The sequence below is a fragment of the Symphalangus syndactylus genome, chromosome 23, assembly GCF_028878055.3.
Source record: "Symphalangus syndactylus isolate Jambi chromosome 23, NHGRI_mSymSyn1-v2.1_pri, whole genome shotgun sequence".
Lineage (NCBI taxonomy): Eukaryota > Metazoa > Chordata > Mammalia > Primates > Hylobatidae > Symphalangus > Symphalangus syndactylus.
In genome coordinates this window covers 42,036,684-42,057,800 of record NC_072445.2, presented here as the reverse complement: position 1 = coordinate 42,057,800, position 21,117 = coordinate 42,036,684, and the positions used below count along the sequence as shown (strand labels likewise).

Sequence of the window (21,117 nt, the reverse complement as noted above, 5' to 3'; positions counted from 1 at the left end):
ATTCTCAGTAAACTATCGCAAGGACAAAAAACCAAACACCGCATGTTCTCACTCATAGGTGGGAATTGAACAATGAGAACTCATGGACACAGGAAGGGGAACATCACGCTCCGGGGACTGTTGTGGGGTGGGGGGCGGGGGGAGGGACAGCATTAGGAGATACACCTAATGCTAAATGACGAGTTAATGGGTGCAGGAAATCAACATGGCACATGGATACATATATAACAAATCTGCACATTGTGCACATGTACCCTAAAACCCTAAAGTATAATAAAAAAAAAAAAAAAAAAGTATAGGAAGAGTTACAGATTTTTTTCTTATTGAGTCTAGTCTTGAGAACAATTTATCAAGAACTCCAAATTTAAAGGCAATTAGTTAATTAAAAACTTGAAAGATCTAACTCTTTGAGTTTAAACTGGACTCATTAGAAAATAAATGGAAGGAAAAGGTATCTAAATGTTCATAATGACTTGTGTCTGACATTAAAACAAGGATTCAGTCACTAAAAGATATGTCAAAGTCCATCAGTACCAAATGGATAAAGCCAAAATAACTTAACTATATCACATGAATGAAGACTTGCCATAGCAATAAAGTAGCGTTTGGATGAAGATGTCCATCTTTGGGAAAACCCAAAATAGCTTTTACAAAAAACTGAAGGATGAAATAAAAGATTAAGCGAACAGAAATAAACATATTGAAAATATTTCAATAAACAGAAATAACTTACAGTGAGTCAGAACTGAGAACACCTAGAACAAGTTCCAAAGAACAAGAAAAGTCAGAGCAAATCTCTGACACTTGGAGAAGATAAAACAGATGCAGGTATGTTAGAGTGGATGTAATAGACAAATCAGAACATGTATATTACTTAGATAGCTCTGAATAATCTGATTTATGCTTTTGTAAAAACCTTTGGAGAGGACACAAACAAAATATAGTCTGAATTATCTGAAAAGAATAAAAGGAACACTTAAAGTCATATTAAGCATATAAAATAAATCAAGCATCTTTGGACCAGAAAATGCACAGTATGAAAGTTAGCTTCAAAATCTCCAGGACAGAGATTAAGTAATTACTGATATATATCAAGAAAATGAAATAAAACTTTAGATCATTTCCATATTTATACATCTTAAAGTAGAAGAAGATAACCTTCCTCGCTGATTCCACCTTCAAATGGATCTGCTTATTATTATTATATTTTAATGTTTTTGTAGAGATGGAGTCTCGCTATTTTGCCCAGGCTAGTCTTGAACTCCTAGGCTCAAGCGATCTTCCTGCCTCTGCCTCCCAAGTGCTGGGATTACACGTGAGCCACCGCACCTGGCCCTGAACCTACTTTTAACATCCAGGAGAAGTAGCCATATCATTGTTGTCCTAAAGTAATTAAAAATTCTCTCTATTCTACTTTCATTGCTGTTAAATTGTTATACAGGAGTTCAAATTGAAGCTTAATAGAATTAAAACTCTTAGGATGGTGTTTTCTAAATATATATTACTTAAATGTTGGGGAAGAGTAAATAATTTTAATTTCTAGATAGTACATGTACAATATTCTGTTTTTTAAATAAGTTATAGTGGGAGATTTATAAAGGCAGTTGAACAATCAAAGACATTTGGAACTAAATTTCTGTATATTAAGTGCTGTATTTACTATAGTTAAAATACAAGTATGAGAACAATGGAATGTTTATATACAAATGACTTTTATAAATGACTATTTCAATTGATTTAAGAAGTCATTTGATGAAAATGATAAAATAGTTAGAGATATAGTGGAAAAAAAAGAGACTCATGGGGAAACACCATGATAGACTGAGCCAAATGTAGAGCCAAATGTCAGCTCTTCCTCCCCCAGGATCATAACATATCACCAGATAAACCTTTGAAAAAAAACGAAATGCAACAAAACAAAAAGAAAATCGTTAGTTTTCTATATTTCATAATTTCTGTACTCTCCCTCTTCCCAGGTGTCTGTTCACACCTTCTCTGCTCTATCCAAGCGCCCATCCTTTCCTTTTCTTCACTCCCAACTGATGCGCCTGCTTTTCGAAACTTCAGAGAAAATTGGAGCAATCAGAAAGGAATTTCTATCAGATTTCAATACTATCTCAACACACCCACCTGCTTCTATATCCACGTATTCTGCTTTCTGTCTGGTTCCTATTGATGAACTGTTTGTGCTCTAGCAAAGGCTGATCAATCCTCTGCTGCCCTGGATCCATCCCCTCACCGACCTAAAGACTTTGTTTCTGAGTTCACCCTCGCTCTCCTGCTGTGTAATTTTGCATACTCTATAGGTCATTACCATAGAATACAAGCATGCTGCCATTACATCCATCTTACAGAAAAAAACTTTCTGCCTTCTCTTGACCCCCCTTTCCCTATAGCTATTGAATCATTTCTTTCTGCCTTCAGCAAAGCACCATTCATGAGTTTTCTATGCTTTCTGTCTCTAAGTTGTCTCCTACTGTTCTCTCTTGCTTCCATTCCAGTGTGGCTGTTGCCTTCTTTTTCTCTAGCAAAACTCCTCCCTTAGTGTCACAGATGACTTCCTTATTGCTAAATCCAATGGTCAGTTCTTAATCTTCATCTCACTTGACCTACTATACTAACAGCCTTTGACACAGCTCGTTCTTCTTTGATATACTTTAATACTTTCTTTTTTTTTCTTTCACCCAAAGCAAGATTCCTCCTCCTATCTTGTCTGAAGGAGAGTGGCAAGAACAGATTAAAGCATCTGTGAGGCAGCCTTCTAAAATTTCTCAGGAAGTGGTAGTCAGTGTGAAAATGTATCACCTCACCTTGCTTCGTATTTTCCTTCTCTCAGTTCCCTTTTTTTCTCACCTTTGCTGCCCTCTATTTACATTCCCAAATAAAACATTAATATTTCCTTTTTTTCCTCAAGCACTGATTTTTAGAGAATCTAGGCTAAGAAACTCACCAAGGTCTTAAGATAAAAGGCCCAGCAAACACACTGTTATTTTGCTCAATCACAGAAGGCTCTAGCTATTCAAAAACTGTTTTCTCGTTCTAGATCCCTGAGGAATCGCCACACTGACTTCCACAATGGTTGAACTAGTTTACAGTCCCACCAACAGTGTAAAAGTGTTCCTATTTCTCCACATCCTCTCCAGCACCTGTTGTTTCCTGATTTTTTAATGATGGCCATTCTAACTGGTGTGAGATGGTATCTCACTGTGGTTTTGATTTGCATTTCTCTGATGGCCAGTGATGAGGAGCATTCTAGAAATACCATTTGACCCAGCCATCCCATTACTGGGTATATACCCAAAGGACTATAAATCATGCTGCTATAAAGACACATGCACACGTATGTTTATTGCAGCACTATTCACAATAGCAAAGAGTTGGAACCAACCCAAATGTCCAACAACGATAGACTGGATTAAGAAAATGTGGCACATATACACCATGGAATACTATGCAGCCATAAAAAATGATGAGTTCGTGTCCTTTGTAGGGACATGGATGAAACTGGAAAACATCATTCTCAGTAAACTATCGCAAGGACAAAAAACCAAACACCGCATGTTCTCACTCATAGGTGGGAATTGAACAATGAGAACTCATGGACACAGGAAGGGGAACATCACGCTCCAGGGACTGTTGTGGGGTGGGGGGAGGGGGGAGGGACAGCATTAGGAGATAAACCTAATGCTAAATGACGAATTAATGGGTGCAGGAAATCAACATGGCACATGGATACATATGTAACAAACCTGCACATTGTGCACATGTACCCTAAAACCCTAAAGTATAATAAAAAAAAAAAAAAGAAAAAAAAAAAAAAAGAAATATCAAAAATTTAAAAAAAAAAAAAAAAAAAAAAAAAAAAAAAAAAAAAAACTGTTTTCTCTTTCTCCTTCTTCCACATGCACATCCACTAAACGCCGGACCCCAAATTGACAGACCATTCCCAAAACAATAACTTCTGGGTATGTGCTGGCCCTGGCTGGTGGCTTTTCAGTGTAGAGTTCCATGGTTCTAAATTCTTGACTTCAGGAACTCTCCAAATTACATAAAATGGCAAACTCAGAACCAGTTATTTATACTTGAAATACATTTTTATGTATAAAGAAATAAATTTTAACATATTAAAGCATAGTCACAGGACAAATGACAAGTATTGTCATTGCACAGTCATCTAATGTGTTTGGATTATAAAGGCACACAAGGATTTTTACAGTAGGGAAGACATTGCTATTGTTTTCAACAGAGAAATAGGATTTGGCGGAGGAAGGGAATTAGGAGAAATTTCACCGAAAAAGCCCATGAATCTTTGGGTAAGGCAGAGGAGTCTGGATGTGACAGGAAAAATTTGCTGGATGCATTATGGTCTGCTGGCACCATCTGGTGTTGAACCCAAGAAAAAACAGAAGATGAAGAAAAAACTTTCAGAAAGTAATGGAGCCAAGATGAGGCCCACTGAGGGTCTTGTTCAAGTGACATCAGGATCTCATAACAGAACAAATGGCTGTCAAAGTAGCTAGGAAAGCCCTAGGCTATACCTCCTTAGGGCTCCTTCCTTCCCCAACTTCCCAGATGTCAGACCCTAACCTACCTCAGAGATAGCACTTTACCTTTCACCTTCTCTTACCCATGTTCCTCCAACTGGTACCATTCCCATCTGACTATCCCATGCCCACACCCAGATCCAGAAACTGGATAACCTGGCCTCCCTAAACAGCAGATGCCATGTTGGAAAGGTGAATGCAATTGGAATCACTGAGCATTTACTTCATGTTCTCATTTCCACCGATTTTACCTCATGCCTCACTATTTAATAATATAAAATTAAAGTAAAATCTTTCCTTCAAAAAAATTTTTAATGAAATAACATTGCTCTGAAAAAGATAGTTCAACATATGTCGAAATGGCCTTTTCTCTTATTATAAAAATGAAAATTTAAAACCATACATAATGAAACAAAAGGACACTAAAAACATTTTATCAAATATGTTTGTGTATGTTCCTGTGCTTTTGTGTTTGTATGTGCACACCTATGCTTTGTGCACTAGGATGACTGCTGCTAGTCTCACTCTGACCCTGTAGGCTTACTCCCATGTAATAAAACATGCCTCCTGATATAGCAATATGCTCTGATTTATGGCAGTGCTTCTATGCCAGGAGCATTTTTGCTTCCTAGGGCATATTTGACAATGTCTGGAGGTATTTTTCTTGTCACAACTTGGGGGGAAAGGAGATGCTACTAGCATCTAGTGCACAGAGGCCAAAGATACTGCTGAGCATCCTAAAATGCAGAAGAGAGACCCTGACAACAGATAATTATCTGTTCCAAAATGTCCATAGGGCTAAGGGTCAGAAATTTTGATTTGTAAAACACTGGTACCCATGTCCTGTTTGGATCTGAGCTCTTTTCCTTTTGCCAAGTGTGCATAGTTTCAAAGCAGGCCCCAGATGGAATTCTGTGAACTCTCTGTTTAATTGAAGATGGAAAAGATATCATTAATTACTAACTGCTGGTGAATCTCCCTTCTTATGAATAACTGAAATAAAAAATCATTTGTTATCAAGTGTTAGAATGAGTTATTTGGCCTGTTCCCCCAGTTTGCCACAGCGTGCTCTAGAACACAGATACCTATTCCTTTTCAGTGCTTGAGTATATTTAAATAAAGCATGCCCTAATTTATAGTTAAGTTTTAAGTAATTCAAGAAGGGCTCTATACTTTTCTCTGAGTTGATCCAAAACAATGACTATTATATAATAAACAAGACCTTGTATACCAAAATTGTGTTTGAGGGCTTATATGTCTTTTTTTTAATGAATAAATAAAAGGTAGAAAAGGAAGGAAGGGAAGGAAAAAAGCAAGAAAGGAAGGAAGGCTAAAGAAAAGCACAGGAAGGGAGGGAGAGCAAGAAACAGAAATGATGTGACTCCTGGAGATTTAAAAGTGTGGGGCAATATTGCCTTACATGGGCTCAAAAGAAGTTTGGAAAGAGATTGGAGAGGATAGCAAGCTCTGAGGCCAAGTGAAATACAGTAATGCAGATGGAGAAGATTACATCTCTTCCTTTATAGACTGGCAAAGTTCTTGAGTGAAGAATTACACAAGATGACCTTTAAAGTTCCTTTGTGAAAAAAAGTTGAGCACTGTGTACTCTGCTTCATTTTTTACGTGCCTAAGTCTCTGTTAAATAATCTTCGCAGTGCTCCTTTCACGTCATTATTCCTCAGTGTGTAGATGAGAGGATTGAGGGTCGGGGTCACAACTGTATAGAAGAGGGAGATGAACTTCCCATGAGCATGGGCATAAGAACTGTTGGGCTGGAGGTAGACAGCTGTGATGGTCCCATAGAAGAGGGACACTACTATCAAATGGGATCCACATGTCCCCAGGCCTTTGCACCAGGCCTGGACTGACTTGATCCTTATGACCACCTTGGCTATATGTCCATAGGACAGCAATATTAGCACTAAGGGCAAGAGGAGCAAGACCAGTGAAGCAACAAAGAGCTGAACCTCATTATCATGGATGTCCACACATGCAAGCTTAATCATGGAGGGTACCTCACAGAAGAAATGATGGAGCAACCAGTGTCCACAGCGAGGAAGCCAGAGGGTAACAGTGCCCTGGATGAGAGTGTTTCCCACTCCACTCAGCCACGCAACCCCTGCCAGAACCTGGCACAGTTGAGGGTTCATTACAGCGGTATAGTGGAGAGGTTTGCAAACTGCAGCATAGCGATCAAAAGCCATTACAGCCAGGAGGACACACTCAGTGGAGCCCAATGCCAGGGAGATGTAGAGCTGGATGACACAACCCAGGAATGTGATTGTTTTGTCAGGTCCCTTTAGGTTCCACAGCAGCTGGGGGACAATACTGGTGGTAAAACAGATATCAACTAAGGAGAGGTGAGTAAGAAAAAAGTACATGGGTGTCTTGAGTTTAGGGTCTACGGAGCAGATCAGAATAATTACTGTATTTCCCACAAGGGTAAGGAGATAGGATATCAAAACAGCCACAAAGAGTATCTTTTCCAGGTGGGGCTGATCAGAGAAACCCACCAGGATGAAGTCTCCCTTGACACTGCTGTTAGTCTTGCCCATCACCCTGTTCAGAACCAGGAGAAACACATTACAAGAATTCAGGGAGGATAATATGTTGGCCGTTGGGCACAATATCAATCTTTAATAAGTATCTAATCAAAACACTGACTCAGAGATGTTACAGTGACCCATGGAATAAATTTTGGTATAGAAATCACAAAAGAAGACTTAAAGAAAATACATAATACAGAGAGATACATGAAGGCTATTGTGGAAGCAGTGTTTTCCTGACAGATAACTATTAAAAGCTGAGATAAAATGTATCACAGAAAAAATAAAGGCAGAAAGAAAGAAAATGTCAAAGGAATAAAGTACATTCAATTAATTTATAACTCAGGACAAACTGTTCAAATTCAATGAAAAAACTCAGTAATGGTTAATATATGCAAATAATTAATATAAATAGCATTTCCATTCTTCAATTGTAAATTTTGAGTTGGGCATTTTTTAAGGTTTTTCTTTATATGAATGGTAGCTAGCTTCTGGAGATTATAGAGGTTATTTTTCCTGTAAAATGGCAAACATTTGGCTATTGAAAGTAATAATATTAACATTTATAACTTCATGTTTAATTATATGGACACATACTTTCAATGACTTATTTTCTTTAGGGATTTGTTAACTCATTTAGTCCACCAGCGTACTGATGGTGTAAACTCAGGCAGTTTATTCAGCAAAGATATTCTTATGCAAGCATTATGCAGCACACCTCATGTTTAGTCATCTAGTTTACCTTCCGGCCTATAAGCTGGATTCATCTATGATAGTCCTGATTTGCAAAGTTCTCCTTCTCTTCTTTGGTGTGTGGTGTTAGGGAAGGGAGTCAGCTCTCTGGTCTTGTGTGTTGAATGAAGAGGTAGTTGAATCGGAATGGAAAGAGTGGTGATCAGGGTAAGGAGGGCTCTTTAGTGAGATTAAGAGGCATCAAACCAACATAGAATGTTTATCTTCTAGAAGATGAAAAGATAAAAATTTTTAATCAGCTTTTTAAAAGTCCAAACACTTATAAATGCAGAAGTTTAAAATGTATTCACAGATACAAAGTATATACCCAAATTTCACGACTTTACCTCATATATAGGACAAATAGGCACTTTCCACGTGGCATCAGCAAAAATTACTCCAGCCTAAAATTCTTCCCCATAATAATTGTATATCCTGAAATTGCATTAATATTTGTTCTGAAAATTATTCATGAAAGTAAAATATATAAGATAATTTTCACTGTTTTTTTTAATATTTATTTCACTTATCATGTAAAAATTGTACTTAGCAGAACTCAGTGGAAATGAAAAGAAGTCACAGGAAAAGTCAGAGGAGGCATGGGTACCCCATAAGAGGATGAAGACACTGAGTGATCCCTCAAAATAGGGGGAAGAGAGCACAACAGTAAAAAGAGAACATGAAAGGACCCTTAAGGAACAAACCAGTTTATAAATATGCTGTATGTAATATATTCAATATAACATATGCTAAATATATATAGTTCTAATAATTTCACTCACAGTTATACACATACATACCCATAAAAACATACATACATGCATAAGTCTTCCGATTCTCTAATTTATGTTAATTCCCACCCATTTAGCTATACTAAATTGTACTCATTTTACTTGTATCAAAGGAATAAAATAAAGCCAGACACACATCACTCTTGTTCTAATCTGTTTAATGCAGCCTGCTCATTGTCAATTTACCCATCCCAATCAAAGGAGACTTCTGCTGTGTTTTTAACACATACTCACACGCAATACCTCCAAACAAATGCGATAAGAGATCAATTCACAGTCATGAACCAGCTCCTTATTTGTGGGAATATGTTTGTTTTAGGCTTGTAGAAGAATTTTATTTTACCATGATGCAAAATTTAACATGTGCACTATATAATCTCCCTTCACCCAGATGAACATCACTTTAAACCAGTTCGCCATTAAAAGTTAAGAATCATGGGCATGGTATAGAAATAAAATCAAAGCATAAAAAGAAATAAATATGTTACAAGAAAAAAGGTTTTCCACATTTTTTTCACACTAATAATCATATTTTAATACAGAAAGGAAGCTTAAGCCATAGAGTTCAAACCAGTATTACCTTCAAGTGACAAATCAGTGTGTAAGGCTCACGTATTGGTTGTCGGGGCTGTTATTTGAGATTGGAGATCACTGAAGATCAGCAAATCAGGAGACACTGGCAAGCACGCAGGACACTGAAGCCAAAAAGGTCCCAGGGACACAGTTCTCCCAACATGCAATTAATATCAGGCTCTGTAGTATCCAAAGATGAACTGTCCCAGGAGATTATTCTGCAAGAAATACTTTTGACTCTCTGATCTTTCAATATTGTGTAAATCTAGGCAAAACCGCAAAGATATTTAACTTCTGCCCTCATAGCCTCCCAAAGATCAATTTTCTCATTTCTGCTGTTAAGTTTCTATCAAAAATCTAGTATTTTATATATGCAAGTACATATAATTAATTTATCCTGTTGACTCATTACTTTAAATTCTCTTCTTAATAACTTTAAATTTTGGGGCACCTTGCCTTTACCTCACCTCTGCTGAGACAAAAACAGCAGGCCTGGAGCCTTCCAACAGGGCCTTTTCCCTCATATCTAATAGGCTCTTGACTGTTGCTGGAGATAAACATATAAATATTTTGAACAGTGCCCTTAAACACCCCTGGTCTTTCTCAACTTCAAATGGGCTCTTTTCTGTCCAGAGGTCATTCTATGTGTATCCTGTTGTTTGTCTCTTGCATCACCACAGCAAATGTTCAACAAATTCTCAAATACTCCAACCCAGTGTCCCACAGCTCTCCAAGCAGGTTATCTTGCCCTGACTTCCAAGACAAAACAGAGGGCCCAGGGGGAAATTCCATTAACTTCCTGTCTGTCACCTATAAATGTATACGCATTCATATTCTTCCTTTATGATTTTTTTTTCAGGTCTCAATAGAGGAAATAAACCTCTATTTGTCTAAGGCAAATTCTATAAATATTTTAGGGTCCAAGAAAAATCTCATGCATATTCAAGTACGAGCAGGTGATATGAATGACTGAGTGGATCAGGTATAAGAAAAACAATTGCAGAAATGCAGTGATAAATGTCAACAAACATTTAGCTAAGGTCTATATGCAGTAATAAGAGTGGTGAACACGTTGCTGCACATGCCACATCTGAAGAAAACAACAACTGCTGAGCGCCAGTTGATCCATTTTCTACTCATTGAGCCCCAGGATTGCAAAATATTCTGAATCCTCAATAGAATCTAGATTTTTATGAAAGCTTTCATTTAAAAAATAGTTTATATAAAATAGTTCATGACGGTGCAACTTAATCAATTATTACAAAGTGAACACATTTTGATCAAGAAAAGAATGTAAGAAACATTCTAGAATGACTCTCAATTTCATTTCCTTATGCTACTTATACCTGCCCCTTGTAACCATTATTATGATTTTTTTGAACTATATATAAACAAAATCATACAGCATTATTTCTTTTGTTTCTGCTTATATTTATACGTTATCTTTGCGAGATTCATTTATGTGGTTGCATATACCAATACAGCAGTATATTTTTACTGCATTGTATTTCATTGTATAAATATGCCGCAACTATTTTATCCTTTGTAGTACTGATAGGCTAGACATTTGGGTGTTTATGATTTTTGTCTTTTGTGAATATTGCTGCTGCAATCATTTTAGTACATGTATTTGGTGAGAAATGTAAGCATTTTGGCAGGGACCATACTGTGGAGAAATTGCTTAGGTTTGAGGTATGCATATATTCAGCTTTGGTAGATACCACCAATTCTGGAAGTTGGTTGCACAAACTTAAACTCCACAGTATGGTGAGAATTACATTTGCTCCAAATCTATGCTAACAGTGTTTTCTGTCTCTTGATTTTAGCCATTCTGGTGATATGTCAGGAATATATCATTATGATTTTAATTTGTACTCACCTACTAATGAAGTTAACCAGTTTCTCTTATATTTATAGTCATTGAAAAATCTTATGTGTAGTATCCATTCAAGTCCTTGGCTTTTTCCAAATTCATTTGTAGGAAATTTTTATATATGCCAGAGGTTTAAAAAATAAAAGGCAAGTTTCAAATACTATTTTAGTCAAGTATAACTTTGTCAACAAAACAAAATTTTAAAATTGCATGATAGTCCCATGAATTAACATAGATTTGAAAATATTGCCAATTAATTCAATTATTTAAAATACTCTACACACTGCTGAAAGTAAATTTATTCCAGAAGAAAATGAAATTCATTTTTTCATTGTGTTAGCAAAATAACACAATAAAGAAACAACATTTTATAATCATATCATCAGACAAAAAATCAAGTATTTGATAAATCTCAAAATATACAAAAATAATAACAATGACTTAGTAAGCTATAAATAGAATGATAGATCCTAATCTGTTAAACAGGATCCGAAAACTCTTTCAGTAAGCATTATGAATATGCTGAAAATTTTCTCTTTGAAATTGAGGAAAAGACAAGGACACCTTCTATTTCCATTTCCATTCAAACTACTTTGTTGTAGAGACTTTAGCCAGTATAATAGGATAAGACAAGGAACAAGCAAGACTGGAGTAGAAGAAATAAAATTTCATTATTATATATATGATTATGTATGTAGAAAATTCAAAGTGATTACAACTATTCATAGACGATTCAAAATTGTATAGATATTAATTATATCTTTGATCTTTATATTCAGTGCTAATTCAATCAAAATTCAAAGACTATTTGTAAAATTGTTTAAGATTATTCTAAAATGTATATGGAATACCAAGTTGTATATAGAATGTCAAGTATCATTAATTCTGAGACACTCTTGAAGAAAATCCCTTTGGAATTCAGGCACAACTTACCAGCATTATTAACTTTAAAACAGAGATCTTAAGACTGACAAAACAGATTCTTTATAGCAATAACATACCAAATTGCAACCTGACTCTAGTATAGCATCACATGATAGATAGCAGGTCCTGAAAGAAATCAAAGTAGTTTACCCCAAAATAGATTTCTTTGACACATTTTGGAATGCCTTTGCAAAGCTGTTGAAGTGGCATCGTTGTCTGGGGTAAATACCCAGGGTTCATTGTCTCACACTAAGAAGATTAAGGACACGGACCCCATGTGGGTGAGTTAAGGAGCAGAAAGTTTAACAGGCAGAAGAAAGGAGAGAGGCGAGCAGCTTTCTCTCCCTCTTGAGAAAGGTTTTTGAAAGGGAAAAAACTGGCTTGCGGCAGACCACAGAAGATTTTACAGGCAAGCTTGAGGAGGAGCCGGTGTCTGATTTACATAGGATCACAGATTGGTTCTACCAGGTGTGACATTTACATAGCCCACAGGGAAGGCCGGTTGACCCACCTTAACTTATGCAAATGGACTTTCCAGTTGGCCAGCACCATCTCGTCTGCTCCGTATTCTACACGTGGCTGACAAAGAGAACGGAAGATGGAGCCACCATTTTGATCATGCCTAATCCCAGGTAGCCTTTTTCTATTAGCACAACTACCAGCATTGACCAATGCAAACTTCCCGCTTGCTTGTCTATGTCTGCAGCTAGATTCTATACAGTCTGCTCTTTGTTAGAAAAAATGATTTGGGGGCTGCTTTTTATTAAAAGGAAAACCTTACCCAGGAAGAATTTTCCTTACCCTCACTATCTGCCTAAATAATTTGTTTATAACACCTATATTATTGTTTGTTTTGGGGAAAATCTACATTCTGTATAGAATTCCCTACCTTTTCCAGGTCTTTTCCAGATCCAGTAGAGATTTAACTAATAGTCTGGCACTTTTTAAGATCTCATAAGAGACGTTTACCACTTAATTTTCTCTGAAGCCTTCCACCTGAAGACTTCATTTACATAACAAGAACCTTGGCTTCCACAACTCCCCCTATCTTAAACCCAAGCATTTCTGCTGACTTCCAACTTTTTTTTAAAAATAAAAACTTTATTTTAGGTTCAGGGGTACGTGTAAAGGTTTGTTACAGAAGGGAAACTGTGTCACAGGGGTTTGTTGTACAGATTATTTCATCACTCATGTATTACGCTTAGTATCCAATAGTTATCTTTTTCCCCTCCTCCCCCTTCTCCCACCTTCCACCCTCAAGAAAATCTGTTTCTGTTGTTTCCTTCTTTGTGTTTATGAGTTCTCATCATTTAGCTCCCACTTATAAGTGAGAACATGTGGTATTTGTTTATTTGTTCCTGCATTAATTAGCTAAGGATAATGGCCTCTAGCTCCATCCATGCTCCCACAAAATACATAATCTTGTTTTCTTTTTTTTATAGCTGTGTATACCACATTTTCTTTATCTAATTTGTCATTGATGGGCATTTAGGTTGATTCCATGTCTTGCTTTTCTGAATAGTGCTGCAATGAACATTTACCTGCACATGTGCTATATCCTTTTTTTTTTTTTGAGACAGGATGTCACTCTCTCGCCCAGGCTGCAGTGCAGTGGCACAATCATGGCTCACTGCAGCCTTGACCTCCCCAGTCTCAGGTGATCCTCCCATCTCAGCTTCCCTGGTAGCTGGGACCACAGACATGCACCACCACACCCGGCTAATTTTTGCATTTTTGGTAGATACGCGGTTTGGGCATGTTGCCCAGGCTGGTCTCAAAGTGCTTGGATTATAGCTGAGAGCTGCCGCACCTGGCCACATGTGTCTTTACGGTAAAATGATTTCTATTCTTCTGGGTGTATACCCAGTAATGGGATTGCTGGGTTGAATGGTAGTTTTGCTTTTAGCTCTTTGAGGAGTAGCCATACTGTTTTCCACATTGGCTTAACTAATTTATACTCCCATCAACAGTGTGTAATTGTTCCCTTTTCCCTGCAACCTTGCCAGCATCTGTTATTTTTTGACGTTTTAATAATAGCCATTCTGACTGATGTGAGATGGTATCTCATTCTGGATTTGATTTGCATTTCTCTGATGACCAGTGATATTGAGCTTTTTTTTTTTTTTAATATGCTTACTGGCCACATGTATGTGTTCTTTGGAAAAGTGTCTGTTCATGTCCTTTGCCCACTTTTTAATGGGGTTGTTTGTTTTTCTCTCGTAAATTTGTTTAAGTTCCTTATAGAAGCTGGATATTAGCTAGTTATCCCAGCATGTTTGATGGAATAGGGAGTCTTTTCCCCTTTGTTTTTGTCAGTTTTGTTGAAGATCAACTGGTCATAACTGTGCATTCTTATTTCTGGGCTCTCTATTCTGTTCCATTGGTCTATGTACCTGTTTTTGTACCGGTACAATGCTGCTTGGTTACTGTAGTTCTGTAGTGTAGTTTAAAGTTGGGTGATGCCTCTAGCTTTGTTCTTTTTGCTTTGGATTGCCTTGGCTATTCGGGCTCTGTTTTGGTTCCATGTGAAATTTAAAATAGATTTTCCTAGTTCTGCAAAGAATGTTGTTGGTATTTTGATAGGAATAGCATTGAATATATAAATTGCTTTGGGCAGTATGGCCATTTTAATAATATTGATTCTTCCTGTCCACAAGCATGGGATGTTATTTCATTTGTTTGTGTCTTCTCTGATTTCTTTAAGCAGTATTTTGTAATTCTCATCGTAGAGATCTTTCACCTACCTGGTTAGCTGTATCCCTAAGTATTCTGTCCTTTTTGTGGCAATTGTAATTCCCAAATTAGAAAGGGATTGCCTTTCTAATTTGGCTCTTGGCTTGGCTATTGGTGTATAGTAATGCTAGTGATTTTTGTATATGGATTTGTGTTCTGAAACTTTGCTGAAGTTGTTTATCAGCTGAAGGAGCGTTTAGGCTGAGGCAATGGGGTTTTCTAGACATAGTATCATGTGGTCTGCAAACAGATAGTTTGACTTTCTTCCTATTTACATGCCATTTTTTTCTTTCTCTTGCCTGATTACTCTGGCTAGGAGCAATTCCTATGTGTGTGTGTGTGTGTGTGTGTGTGTGTGTGTATATACACACTTTATATATATATACTTTATATATGTATATACTTTGTATATACTTTGTATATACTTTATATATGTATATACTTTGTATATACTTTATATATGTATACATACTTTATATATGTATATACTTTATATATATACTTTATATATGTATATGCTTTAATATATACTTTATATATGTATATATACTTTATATGTATACTTTATATAGATATATTTTAAGTTCTGAGATACATGTGTAGATGTGGAGGTTTGTTACATAGGTATACATGTGCCATGGTGATTGATGCACCCATCAAACCATCATCTACATTAGGTATTTCTCCTAATGCTATCCCTCCCCTGGCCCCCTACCCCCTAAAAGACCACAGTGTGCGATGCTCCCCTCCCTGTGTCCATATGTTTTTATTTTTCAACTCCCAGTTATGAGTGAGGACATGCAGTGTTTGGTTTTCTGTTCCTGTGTTAGTTTGCTGAGAATGATGATTTCCAGCTTCATCCATGTCCCTGCAAAGGACATTAACTCATCCTTTTTTATGGCTTCATAATATTCCATGGAGTATATGTGCCACATTTTCTTTATCCAGTCTATCATTGATGGGCATTTGGGTTGGTTCCAAGTCTTTGCTATTGTAAACAGTGCTGTAATAAACATACATGTGTTTGTGTCTTTATATTAGAATAATTTATAATCCTTTGGGTATATACCCAGTAATGGGAATGCTGGGTCAAATGGTATTGCTGGTTCTAGATCCTTGAGGAATTGCCACACTGTCTTCTACAATGGTTGAACTAATTTTCACTCCCAAGAACAGTGTAAAAGCATTCCTATTTCTTCATATCCTCTCCAGTATCTGTAGTTTCCTAACTTTTTAATGATCGCTATTCTAACTGGCATGAGATGGTATTTCATTGTGGTTTTGATTTGCATTTCTCTAATGACCAGTGATGATGAGCTTTTTTTCATGTTTGTTGGCCACATACATGTCTTCTTTGGAGAAGTGTCAATTCATTTGCTTCACTCACTTTTTGATGGGGTCGTTTGTTTTTTTCTTGTAAATTTGTTTAAGTTCCTTGTAGATTCTGGATATTGGCCCTTTGTCAGATGGATAGATTGCAAAAATTGTCTCCCATTCTGTAGGTTACCTTTTCACTCTGTTGATAGTTTCTTTTGCTGTGCAGAAGCTCTTTACTTTAATTAGATCTGATTTGTCTATTTTGGCTTTTGTTGCCATTGCTTTTGGTGTTTTAGTCATGAAGTCTTTGCCCATCCTGAATGGTATTGCCTAGGTTTTCTTCTAGGGTTTTTATGTTTTTAGGTCTTATATTTAAGTCTTTAATTCATCTTGAGTTAGTTTTTATATAAGGTGTAAAGAAGGGGTCTAGTTTCAGCTTTTTGCATATGGCCAGCCAGTTTTTTCAATACCATTTATTAAATAGGGAATCCCTTCCCCATTGCTTGTTTTTTGTCAGGTTTGTCAAAGATCAGATGGTAGTAGATGTGTGGCATTATTTCTGAGGCCTGTGTTTTGTTCCATTGGTCTATATATCTGTTTTGGTACCAGTACCATGCTGTTTTGGTTACTGTACCCTTGCAGTGTAGTTTGAAGTCAGGTGGTGTGATGCCTCCAGCTTTGTTCTTTTTGCTTAGGATTGTCTTGGCAATACGGGACGAGCTCTTTTTTGGTTCCATATGAAATTTAAAGTAGTTTCTTCTAATTCTGTGAAGAAAGTCAATGGTAGCTTGATGCGGATAGCATTGAATCTATAAATTACTTTGGGCAGTATGGCCTTTTTCACTATATTGATTCCTTGTATCCATGATCATGGAATGATTTTCCATTTGTTTGTGTCCTCTGTTATTTCCTTGAGAAGTGGTTTGTAGTTGTCCTTGAAGAGGTCCTTCACATCCCTTGTAAGTTGTATTCCTAGGTATTTTATTCTCTTTGTAGCAATTGTGAATGGGAGCTCATTCATGATTTGGCTTTCCGTTTGTCTATTATTGGTGTATAGAAATGCCTGTGATTTTTGCACATTGATTATGTATCCTAAGACTTTGCTGAAGTTGCTTATCAGCTTAAGGAGATTTTGGGCTGAGGTGATGGGGTTTTCTAAATATACAATCATATACAATCATGTCAACTGCAAACAGGTACAATTTGACTTCCTCTTTTCCTAATTGAATATGCTTTATTTCTTTCTCTTGCCTGATTGCCCTGGCCAGAACTTCCAATACTGTGCTGAATAGGAGTTGTGAGAGAGGGCATCCTTGTCTCATGCCAGTTTTCAAAGGGAATGCTTCCAGCTTTTGCCCATTCAGTATGATATTAGCTGTGTGTTTGTCATAAATACCTCTTACTATTTTTAGATATGTTCCATCAATACTTAGTTTATTGAGTGTTGTTAGAATCAATGGGTGTTGAATTTTATCGAAAGCCTTTTCTGCAGCTATTGAAATAATCATGGGGTTTTTATCATTGGTTCTGTTTATGTGATGGATTATGTTTATTGATTTGTGTATGTTGAACCACCCTTGCATCTCAGGGATGAAGCTGACTTGATTGTGGTGGATAAGCTTTTTGATGTATTGCTTGATTTGGTTTGCCAGCATTTTATTGAGGATATTTGCATCAATGTTCATAATGGATATTGGCCTGAAATTTTCTTTTTTCATTGTGTCTCTGCCAGGTTTGGTATCAGGATGATGCTGGCCTCATAAAATGAGTTAGGGAATAGTCCCTCTTTTTGTATTGTTTAGAATAGTTTCAGAAGGAATGGTACCAGCTCCTCTTTGTGCCTCTGGTACAATTTGGCTGTTTATCCATCTGGTCCTGGGCTTTTTTTGGTTGGTAGGCTATTAATTACTGCTTCAATTTCAGAACTTTGTTATTGGTCTATTCAGGAACTGGACTTCTTCTTAGTTTAGTCTTGGGAGGGTGTATGTGTCCAGGAATTTAACCATTTCTTCTAGATTTTCTAATTTATTTGCATAGAGGTGTTTACAGTATTCTCTGGTGGTAGTTTGTATTTCTGTGGGATCAGTGGTAATTTCTCCTTTATCATTTTTTATTCTGTCTATTTGATTCTTCTCTCTTTTCTTTTTTATTAGTCTGGCTAGCAGTTTATCTATTTTGTTAATCTTTTCAAGAAACCGACTCCTGGATTCACTGATTTTTTGAAGGATTTTTCATGTCTCTGTCTCCTTCAGTTCTGCTCTGTTCTTGGTTATTTCTTATCTTCTGCTAGCTCTTGACTTTGTTTACACTTGCTTCTCTAGTTCTTTTAATTGTGATGGTAGGGTGTTGATTTTAGATCTCTCCTCCTTTCGCCTGTGGGCATTTAGTGCTATAAATTTCCCTGTAAACACTGCTTTAGCTCTGTCCCAGAGATTCTGGTACGTTGTGTCTTTGTTCTCATTGGTTTCAAAGAATCTATTTATTTCTGCCATAATTTTGTTATCTACCCAGTAGTCACTCAGGAGCACATTGTTCAGTTTCCATATGGTTTTACAGTTTTGAGTGAGTTTCTTAATCCTGAGTTCTGATTTGATTGCACTGTGGTCTGAGAGACTGTTATGATTCCCATTCTTTTGCATTTGCTGAGGAGAGTTTTACTTCCAATTATGTGGTCAATTTTCGAATAAGTGCTATGTTGTGCTGAGAATAATGTATGTTCTGTTGATTTGGGGTGGAGAGTTCTGTAGATGTCTATTAGGTCCACTTGGTCCAGAGCTGAGTTCAAGTCTTTAATATTCTTGTTAATATTCTGTCTAATTGATCTGTGTAACATTAACAGTGGGGTGTTAAATTCTCACACTATTATTGTGTGGGAGTCTAAGTCTCTTTGCAGGTCTCTAAGAACTTGCTTTATGAATTTGGGTACTCTTGTATTGGGTGCATATATATTTAGGATAGTTAGCTCTTCTTGTTGCATTGATCACTTTACCATTATGTATTGCCCGTGTTTGTCTTCTTTGATCTTTGTTGGTTTAAAGTCTGTTTTATCAGAGACTAGGATTGCAACCCTAGAAGTCTTTTGCATTTGCTTGGTAGATGTTCCTCCATTCCTTTACTTTGAGCCTGTGTGTGTCTTTGCACATGAGATGGGTCTCCTGAATACAGCACACTGATGGGTCTTGACTCTTTTTCCAATTTGACAGTCTGTGTCTCTTAATTGGGGCATTTAGCTCATTTACATTTAAGATTAGTATTGTTATGTGTGAATTTTATCCTGTCATGATGCTAACTGGTTATTTTGCCCATTAGTTAATGCACTTTTTTCGTAGTGTCGATCGTCTTTACAATATGGTATGTTTTTGCAGTGGCTGGTACCGGCTTTTCCTTTCCCCATTTATTGCTTCCTTCAAAAGCTCTTGTAAGGCAGGCCTGGGGGTGACAAAATCTCCCATTATTTGCTTGTCTGTAAAGAGTTTTATTTCTCCTTTGCTTATGAAGCTTAGTTTGGCTGGGTATAAAATTCTGGGTTGTGAATTCTTTTCTTTCAGAATGTTGAATATTGGCCCCCACTTTCTTCTGGCTTATAGGGTTTCTGCAGAGAGATCTGCTGTTAGTCCGAGAGGCTTCTTTTTGTTGGTATTCTGACCTTTCTCTCTGTCTGCCCTTAATATTTTTTCCTTCATTTCAACCTTGGTGAATCTGACAATTATGTGTTTTTGGGTTGCTCGTCTTGAAGAGTATCTTTGTGGTGTTCTCTCTATCTCCTGAATTTGAATGTTGGTCTGTCTTGCTAGGCTGGGGAAGAGCTCCTGGATAATATCCTGAAGAGTGTTTTCCAACTTGGTTCCATTCTCCTAGTCACTTTCAGGTATACCAATCAAATGTATGTTTGGTCTTTTCTCATAGTCCCGTATTTCTTGGATGCTTTGTTCATTCCTTTTCATTCTGTTTTCTCTAATCTTGTCTTCAGGCTTTATTTCATTAATTTGATCTTCCATCTCTTATATACTTTCTTCCACTTGATTGATTCAGCTATTGATACTTGTGTATTTGTTACGAAGTTCTCGTGGTGTGTTTTTCGGCTCCATCAGGTTATTTATATTCTTCTCTAAATTGGTATTCTAGTTAGCAATTCCTCTAAACATTTTTCAAGGTTTTTAGCTTCTTTGCATTGGGTTAGAACATACTCCTTTAGCTCAGAGGAGTTTGTTATTACCCACCTTCTGAAGCCTACTTCTGTCAATTTGTCAAACTCATTCTCCATCCAGTTTTGTCCCCTTGCTGGTGAGGAGTTGTGATCCTTTGGAGTAGAAGAGGTACTCTGATATTTGGTATTTTCAGCCTTTTTGTGCTGTTTTTTTTTTTCTCATCTTCATGGATTTATATACCTTTGGCCTTTGATGTTGGTGACCTTCAGATGAGGTTCTGAGTAGACATTTTTCTGTTGATGTTGATACTATTCCTTTCTGTTTGTTAGTATTTCTTCTAACCATCAGGCCTCTCTGCTGCAGGTCTCCTGGAGTTTGCTGGAGGTCCACTCCAGACCCTGTTCACCTGGGTATCACCAGCAGAGGTTGCCGGACAACAGAGATTGCTGCCTGTTCCTTCCTCTGGAAGCTTTATTTAGGAGGGGCATCTGCTGGATGCCAGCTGGAGCTCTCCTGTATGAGGTGTCTGTCGATCCCTGCTGGGAGGTGTCTTTCAGTCAGCAGGCATGGGGGTCAGGGACTCACTTGAGGAGGCAGTCTGTTCCTCAGCAGAGCTTGAGCGCTGTGCTGGGTGATCCACTGCTGTCCTCAGAGCCAGCAGTCACGAATGTTTAAGTCTCGAATTTGTTAATTCTTAATAACAACGATACACATTTCTCATGTGCTCACATAATCACAGCTATGCTGTTAATATAATATGTAGCTGAATGAGAAAATAGTTAATTGGAAAAGTGATTACGATGTGAATAATGCTTTTTAGTAATTTCTTTGTCAATTAAATATTTTTCAGTTTTTATTGTTAATTAAAAAATTGATATACAACTATTGTACATATTTCTGAGGTGCTTGTGATATTTTGATAAATCTCTACAATAA

At 36.9% G+C, this 21,117-nt stretch overlaps 1 protein-coding gene and 1 long non-coding RNA gene across 2 annotated transcripts in view; one reads left to right on the top strand and one right to left on the bottom strand.

Annotated features, from left to right (window-relative positions):
• Positions 1-21,117, top strand: part of LOC134735794 (uncharacterized) — a 60,974-nt gene that overhangs the window by 6,121 nt on the left and 33,736 nt on the right. The window lies entirely within an intron of this gene.
• Positions 6,164-7,099, bottom strand: LOC129473156 (olfactory receptor 2G3-like). Its single transcript, XM_055263399.2, has one exon. It carries the CDS (start codon positions 7,097-7,099, stop codon positions 6,164-6,166), a length of 936 nt encoding a protein of 311 aa, XP_055119374.2.